At 42.2% G+C, this 8,890-nt stretch overlaps 1 protein-coding gene across 2 annotated transcripts in view; it reads right to left on the bottom strand.

The window, feature by feature from the left end:
* Positions 1 to 364: 364 nt before the first annotated feature.
* Positions 365 to 8,890, bottom strand: part of TMEM120B (transmembrane protein 120B) — a 155,572-nt gene continuing 147,046 nt past the window's right edge. For both annotated transcript variants that reach the window (XM_078667534.1, XM_078667533.1), the window contains 2 exons: positions 5,789 to 5,857; positions 365 to 1,203 (listed from right to left, as the gene is read on the bottom strand). In XM_078667534.1, coding sequence (XP_078523660.1) covers positions 1,090 to 1,203; positions 5,789 to 5,857 — 183 coding nt within the window. In that variant the 3' untranslated portion in view covers positions 365 to 1,089. The remainder of the gene's footprint in view (positions 1,204 to 5,788; positions 5,858 to 8,890) is intronic.

The raw sequence follows: 8,890 nt of genomic DNA, 5'->3' as shown, positions 1-8,890 counted from the left end.
CGCGAGACAGGCAAATGTAAACAAGCGATAATTGGAAACAGATGGCGCAGCTGCTCGCTCTCGCAAGGTGGATGCTGTACATGCACAAGTACTCATTGTAAACAGTGCTGTAAATGCACGTGTTTTCCAAAAAGTACAGACCAATTCCAAGAGGTCATCTCCTAAGCAGCGCTTGCGAGCTGCGCTAGGCTCGACCTAAAACATTTAAACAAACACAACACTAGGGTGTCGCATGTGCTACAGACCTCTAGTAGGGCAAAATTTGTTCCCCCTTCTCCATTAATTCAGCCAATCATCTAAACTCCATTGTTCTGAGGGGAATAGAAAAAACAGGCGAGTGTTAGAAAAATAAATAAAGAACCAACAGCGTTGTATTTTTTAATGTCAGTCTTCCACATGAATATCACCAGTTTTATGTGAACTGAAACAAGGTCCTCTGTAAACAACCCCCCCCCCCCCCAAAAAAAAAAAAATGGTGGCTCTGATAGGACAAAATAAAAAGTTCCTGGGCTACAAAAAAATCTGGTCAACCCCACAGGACGTAGGACAGCAGATCAGCGGAGGGATGCGCCTTCCAGAACAGTACATTAATGCAAACATCTCTCACTTTCAAAGTGAACAGTTGGGCATGATTCCCAAAACATTCGGTAGTTTCCTTTCTTCCGGTTGCGCCTGTAGGAGGGTGCTTGATATCAGGAAATCAAAAACTCCAAAACGGACAATTGCTGACAGTGTAGAAGGCAGTCCCATTGTAGGAATGGCAGCCAATTTCCCTTTCTTCAGATCCCTTTTTCAAAGCTTCAAAGATTAATGCATTATACACCAAGTTAAAAAGACCAAAAGCCCCTGAAGGTAAAGTTGGTATTCAAAGCACACATTAACAGTTAGCTACAGTGTGGAAGTGGGGTGCATTGCTCGTACGAAATTCGTACAGTAGTCTGAGTAGTTCACATTGTGGCCAGACACAAAATCTGCCAATGCAATAGCTTGTCAGTAAAGAATATATAGTAAATCCATAGATCCTCTGAAAATGACATGGTATTGCCAAAAGAAAAATTCCAACTTTTCTATGTCCGTCTCCAAGCAAACTTAAGGGTTCTTCAGTTTCTTTTTGTTTTTTTGAAGTTTGGTATGCACTACTTTTAGGGTTGTGAGGAAATTTCCAAGGAATAGTACAAAAAACGTGAGTGCCAGCACAAAAACCTGAAACAAAGAAAAAAAAATATTTCAGAAGCAGCACCTAAATCATTTATAAAACAATTTATGTTGTTGATTTTAGCCAAATCACACTTAATCAAATCTCAGGGACCCAGACAATTATCTTATATTAAAAGTACAGGCAGGGCTCTGAGAAGGCACAGGTTATTTTACTCCTACAACCCTAGGACCACCTTGGGCACCCCATTGAGTCCCTAAAGGCTGAAACTCATCAAGACTGGCCTCTTTGTATGAGATGAAGTTCACACATTACAGATCAAATATTACAAGAAAGCACAGTAACCTAGCATGTACACACCCGATGCACCACAAGATTATCTCCTAGACTTGCTCAAAATGGGCACACAATGAAGTGCATTGTCAAATTAGCAAAAACAACATTTGCTGAATTGAAAATTGTGCCTTTACTGCAAGGCGATCTGGAGTATTACTGGGGCATGACTCAGTGGATCTGGAGGCAGCAATGAGAAGATAATGCTGTGTTGTATTCACTGCAAAGCACACATAGTGCACATGCCAATAAAGCCATTGTGATGTGATTTATGTGGAGAATGCAGAATCCCCATTGGCAGATTGAATACCAAAAGCCCCTATAAACTATGATTCCAAGTACCCCATCGCCCACCACTATGCTGGAGCCTGACATCACGATTTGGTACCCTCTTGGGTACAGACTTTGCTGCACTCTTAGTATCTGGAGCTAAACATGCGAGCTGCTGAGAAAACCAGAAAGGACAGGTTAAAGTGAAAAATGAGTCTAAAGAATCAAAGGAAATATGGGCCCTAGAAACAAAGGAAGGAAGTGTCCAAGAAGGATGGGCCGAACAGAGAAAGTAATACAGGTTTGTAACAACTGGACAAAAATAAAGGAAGTTCGAGCCCAACAAACAAAGTGAAGACAAGCCAATAATTAAAGATTGAGGGAAAGAAACAAAAGAAGGACAGGTTCAAGAATTAAGGATTGGCTTCAGAAAGAAAAGGATGGGCCATGAAATAAAGGAATAACAGGCCAAAAGGAGGACACATTAAAGGTAGAATGGGCTACGGTAAGGCAGAATGGGCTACGGGTATGCAGAATGGGCCTAGGAAATGAAGGGCGGACTAACGAAAGCAAGGAAGGGCTAAAAATAGTAATAACAGGTTTAAACAAAAGAAATGGATAAAAAGATTTTTTTTAAAGGGGCTTCATTGAAGAGAAAAAAAAGAGAGGCCGAATAAACAAACAGACCAGGATAAAACGAAATGGATAAATGAAAGTCAAATACATAAAGGTGAGAAGGAAGGGGTGAAGAAATAAGGGAAGAAGAAAGGACACTATACACAATTGTAAAAAGGGAAGGAAGAATATGACGCAAGAGATAAGGTGTCCTAAATGTGATAAAGAACATCCCTAGCAAAAGCTGCGGCAATGGCATTTTAATTGTAAATTAGCACATATAACTATGGAGTGCCCCCACCAGACTTGTATACCTACATAAGATTCTTGGGTATGGCAGCCCCTTGATCCTAAATATGCATGTGCTACATCCATATGATAATACCAGCCCAGGCCAAGACTGTTCATGCCGAACTTCACTGGGTACCATTCCCCTTGCCTCCTTCACCAAGCTGCTGGGGTGCATTTTACAAGGAAGCAGCAATGATGCAACATTTGATCATTTCCTGCCTGTCCTCTCTGTAAGAAGCCAGGAAGGAATGGCCGAGACTGGAATTTCAAACACTGGGAATTACCAACAGACCTCAAGCCTTTAGTCTACGTACAAGGACTGATACTAGCCGAGCTCCATCTGCACTTTGCTCATCTATATCCAGCTCATCAGCCTGGGAGGGATTGCTACAATTGCTAGCTTGCAGTTGATGTGAATGTTATGCTTCCAAGCAAATTACAATATACTTTTGTATTACTTCTAACTCCTAACCAATTCACTGCACTTTTTATTTTGATTACTGCTTAATGTTTTAAATAGGAGCATTTATACAATACAGTTGTTACCTACGCGCAATAAACACATTTCTAAACAATAATAGAATTTTTTTTTTAATTGCATTCCGACAATATGTTTACAGAAAACAGGGGGAATGCAGCCATCCGATGATGCATCCATGTGCTTCATCGGATACACAACACCTAAAGGAATAGCTAAAAAGTACATGGATGGGGCTCAGAAGGTCAGTTTTCTCCACCCAGTTTTTCAGGTTAATCCTGTCCCTGTGCTTTGGCAACAGAAAATCAACGCATCATAACAATGGCAATGGAACCCGACCACATGCCCCGCGCTGCCACAAACAAGGTAACAACAAACTCAGCACTAAGTTTAGTGCAGCTCCAAAAAGAGGTTTATCATCATCAAGACACATGGTTGCCATTAAGCCAAGTTGGTGTCTAGCACAGGATTTTCATGAGAAAACCAACATATTCTAAGGTGACAGCATCTAAAAAATCATGGCTTTGTCACATATAAGCAAAACAAATATATACTGCTTCCCAACCCCGAAAGCACACTCCACCGTTGCGTAATAAAGCTAAAATCTATAATTTCGGATTCGCGAACACATTATTACATACCTGCATCAATGAATTAAAATAGAATTTTTTTTATTATACTGTGGACGTGCTAGTCGCCAGTTCCAAAAGCTCTGCATTCGAGTCGTTCAGTTTGGTTCAGATGCTGATGGCGACAATGATGATGAATGCTACTTCTAAACTCCAATTGCACCCAAAGGTTCTCGTAGTGTGAATCTTTCGTACTGAGATGGGAAAGCATCCGGGTAATAGGAGCAAGTGACCACAGGTGGAGCACATTCAAGGAGGGAGTTCTCACCTGCCATTTTTCTACTGGAGTGTCAGAGCTAAGGAACACACCAGGGCTTCAGATCATGAGAACTTGCGTTGTAATTCGTAAAGTAATGTGGTTGCTTCTTTACAACAAGTACAGGAGCTCTGCCATAACCAGTGTGCAATACACAGAACTATTACCTGAATATGGGTAATAGTCATCTTGGCAAACGCACAGAACTAGATCCTATTAAAGCTGTTACGGTGACATCTGGCTATTGTGGGTGAGCGGTCCCAGTGGTGCCAGAAAGGAAGGACAAAGCATAACGACCCAGATATCTTAAACAGCAGTAAAATGAACACAACAGCACACACTAGCCCTCGTCGAAATGGTGGTACGCGAGAACCTACATTAAAGCCACACAAGAACAACAATGGGACTTAGTGACCCATAGACATTAACTGGGTCCCTGTTTATATAAAGGTTACTGGGACTGAATGTTAAGCATACTGCAGCACAATTAATATTCCAAAAGAATTTGGATTACAGTGGCATATTGTTGTTGAACAAATAGATATCTTTTAAAAAATATTTTAAAAACATAATTTATTGTGTATGTGAGGGTGAGCACTGGCTGCCCAGAGAAGAGTTCCTGTTCAAGATCCAACTAACAATCCTAAACATTGACTGCTACCCAACAAATATACTTGCCTTAAAACACCCTGATTTCCTTGTATAAAGCCATAGTCGAGGGCAACATCTAATTCATGGACGATTAAGGAAGATCACAAAATGGCGCCACTTCACCTGCCCTGTACATCTCACACACTAACCGGCTAATGCAAATGGTAAATCCTGAGATCCAGAGCCTATGGGCACACCCTTAAAATATAATCTGTACATTATCTATATATATTTTTTTCCCTAAGTTTTATATAGCACGAACTTCACCTGAAATTAGGTACCATAGCGCTTTACATGAGCACCAATTGCGTTAAATGAAGACACATTAATTTTTGTTGGGCACGGGGAGCGTCGTTGCCGAGACTCGAATCCGGGACCCCAAATAAGAGGTCGACCGCCCTAGCCGTTAGGATACATCCTCCCCCCAAATATATATATTACATCAGAAACATTTCTGGAAAGGAAATAATCACAAACATTTTGTGTTTTTAGTTTCTGGGTGATCATTAGTGATATAAGAGCTTTGAAAAAGTGGGCACTCATCAACGAAACTAATGATTCCTTAGCGTGTGGTAGGGTTGGTGCCCGTTCCCTTGATTGCTGCAAACCTTAAGTAGAGAACATAAGAGAATTCCACAGATGTATTGCTGGGCCGAATAACTGGGACAAAGGGGCACAGATAAATGAGACATGGGGACAGAGTAAATACTGGACAGAAAAGGTAATGCAGACCTACAGACAGAGGGCGACACAGAAACTGTGACAGGTAGTGCCTGTTTCTGTGCCTCACTTTCTGGTCCTCTGTCCTCAATATCTTTCGCAATACTAGAAAAAAGACTGACATTAGGGGCGAGTTGCCACTAGGACTAAGACGCACTGGCACGCGGAAGAAGACACCTCAAGAACCGAGATGCACCAACATTGAAAGGAAAAACAGACGGAGAAAACCCAGACATGCCTGAGAAATAACAGGCGAAGGCTTTAGTAACTGCTTGTGCCTTCCAGAGGCCAAACTAACATCACACCTAGTTGTACTGCAGGGTACATCCCAAAGAATGAAGTACAAATTAGACGGTACTCATGAAATGTAAATGCATATGCTACAGTACCTGCCATTCTTTGCACTCCTTATGCCTGGACAGTCCAAAAAGTGTGATCGCATTATACAGCTGCCAAAACTGTGGACAAAAGAAACAAAATACTGTTAGTTTGCTCAACTGAAGGGCAGAGATCACAGGGACAATCTTTGTTACTGATAACTGTCCTCTTTTCTGGCAGGGAAGCGTAGTAGGGCAATGCACTGAATCCAATATCATCCAAGAGAATTTTAAAAGGATAATTAGATTCAAGATCAACTCAAACAAACTGGTATGTAAACCGAACAAGAACTTCTGATGTTTACTTGATGTGAAAATAGACAATATAAACATAGACAATATAAACAAGGTTCAGATCTAGCCATTCAATAGCCTCTGGGAAATGAGATCAGCACTGTAAACATACAAGATCCCCTCACGATAAACAGTGTGCGGCACTTTGGGCCAGCAGCGCCAAGAGCACAAAGGCCTTCTTATTTGAGAGGGTTGTATCCAATGACCACCACAAAAGAGCCACACAGCGAGCTAAGGCCGTGGGGACAAGCGACGGAAAGTGAGGCTGCAAATGGATTGCCAAAAGATTGGTCTTATGTTAAGAATCCATTGCATTGAGCATCAAGATTTGTTTTGTGCCTGACCACGTTTGTGCAAATTAGTTATTTGCTAAGAAATGCACTGCTAACCTGGAAGCCTTTTTTTTTAGTTTTAGAGCACATAACCGGAAAATGGTTCTTACGGCACAGAAAAACGTACTATTGGCTTTGAAAGACTGCAACCTGAACATACTGTTTAAATATACAAGAAAACTTACATTTTTTTAAAAAGAAGGATAACAAGCATTTACAATGCAATGGTCTCGGCATTATTAAAGGTTGAGCTATTGGCATTGCTCATGACCTTTTTTTTTTTTAAATCATAAATAAATGGCATTGTCATTTACACTGCCAATAGCTTAATCGTTAAATAAATGGCATTGTCATTTACAATGCCAATAGCTTAATCGCTCGCATATGCATGACCTAATGCATTTACACCCACACAGAGCCACACACACACAGCCACCCACAGAGTCATTCACATAGAGCCACCCACACACACAGAGCCACCTACACAGAGCCACCCTCACACAGACAGAGCCACCCACACATAGAGCCACCTACAAAACAAGAACAAGCATTTACAATGCAACGGTTTCGCCTTTGGAAAAGTTTGAGCTATTGGCATTGTAAATGACAAAATTTGTATTTATGTGTTGGGTTTTGAAAACAGATAAATAAATGGCATTGTCCTTTACATTGCCAATAGCTCTAACTTTTCCAAAGGCGAAACCGTTGCATTGTAAATGCTTGTTTTTTAAGTGGACACTGCCTGTTGAACCGAGACATTTCCAGCACTGACATTTTAGTTGAAACTAAAGGTCATGTACCCAGAAAACACAAGGTTTGCAGGACTCTCCATGATACAATTCAATGACTATAAAACCATTTAAAAGAGAGTGAAATAGCTTTTCCAAGACTGATATTTGAGTGGGAATAAAACATGATACACTTAAACAAATGAAAGGGCATAGTTCCAAAAATTAAGGCATAAAAGTCAGGTCACCATCATAGTATTTCAGTATCCGGATAGTTAGATAAACTGTTCCCATGATGGGCAGGTTCAGTTCTGATTTGGATATGGAAAGCCTTTTTTTGGAGTAGCAGAGTGAGTGAAAAATGATGGGTTTCAATGCTACCTGGAGGAACTGTGAGGTTTAGACCAGTGTTTCCCAAACTGTGGGTTGTGAGACGATTTTTGGAGGGTTGTGAAAGTCCAAGCAATAAAAAAAAATGAGGTCTTTAAATTCTGTATTTATCTTGTCGCTTTTGCTGTGCTTTAATGACAGAGGTCAAATGTTTGGCTGTCCCCAAAGTGCTGTTTACATGGGGATTGGTGTTTACAAAGTTATCTAACTTTGCAGTCAGAGAGAAATGTAAAGTGAATTATGTGACAATCTTACTGGAGTACAGGCAGGGAGAAAGGAAAGGCCATTACAGACTTTTACCGTGATAGCAGAAGGAGGGAACAGCTGCTGCTGCTCAAGGAAAGGATCCTCAACCAGCACCTCGCGGAACCCGCTTCGCTGTCCCCTGCCCATCCAAAGCTTGGCCCCTGCAGGGTGAGTGCGCGAGCGACAGGGCTGCGAGCGTGGGACCGGGACTCACTCTCCCAGGAGTCCCGGCAACCCAGAGGCCAAGTCACCTGGCCCGCTCTCCCTGACCGCCCCGCCCTGCAATACCATCATCTCCATTGACGCCTATAAAAAGCGACGAACATCACTGTGCGGGAGCGCGCGGGAGTGCCCGGGGCTAAGCCCGGGCAAAGGGCGGGCCCTCTGTGGCCCTCAGAGGCACGAGAAGGCCAGGCAAGGCCAATCCCCTGACATCCAACGCTCGGATACTAAGGTACTGTGCTCCTGTTTGACATTTGGCATAGCCCATTGTTCAGAGAACATCCTCTGTTATTTTTATCACAGTCGTATCATCCACATTACATAGTGCTATTGCTATTTTCTGATTGCCCTCTTGAGGCACAGCACAGAGTATGGGGAAAAAACTGGTATCTGCCCCAGTTGAAACTCTGAATACTTTAGATTCGTATCTTGTTCAAGTTGTCAGTAGTATTAACAATAAGCGAAGGCAATCTCTGGGCTTGAGTCAATCACCGGTGTTGCCCGAAGATAGTCCATCAACAGGTGCAGCTAGCACTGCAATGTCTGACTCATTGCTAGACAATCCTCCGCTTATTAGGGCTGATCCCGATTCTTCCGATAATTTCATCGAGGCCAATGATGATCTCGAGCCCTCGATGGGTAGAACTGATTTAATAGATTTGTCAGACAATACCCTCATTGACTCAAACAGCCAGATAGCCATTCAGAATGAAGACCAACAATCCCCGCAGCCAGAAACACGCGCGGTTAGAGCGTGTAGAAAGCTTCCTACGAAACGAGGGGGAAAACATTTAGGTAGGAAAAAGCCTGCCACCCCTCCCCCTAGGCGGTCGGGCAAACATACAGTCCTTGAGGCAGAATCCGAGTCTAAACGTATCAGTGATGATGATCTTTTCAACAGG

This window comes from Lissotriton helveticus, chromosome 11 (genome assembly GCF_964261635.1).
Source record: "Lissotriton helveticus chromosome 11, aLisHel1.1, whole genome shotgun sequence".
Taxonomy (NCBI): Eukaryota; Metazoa; Chordata; class Amphibia; order Caudata; family Salamandridae; genus Lissotriton; species Lissotriton helveticus.
This window is presented reverse-complemented; position numbering and strand designations above follow the sequence as displayed.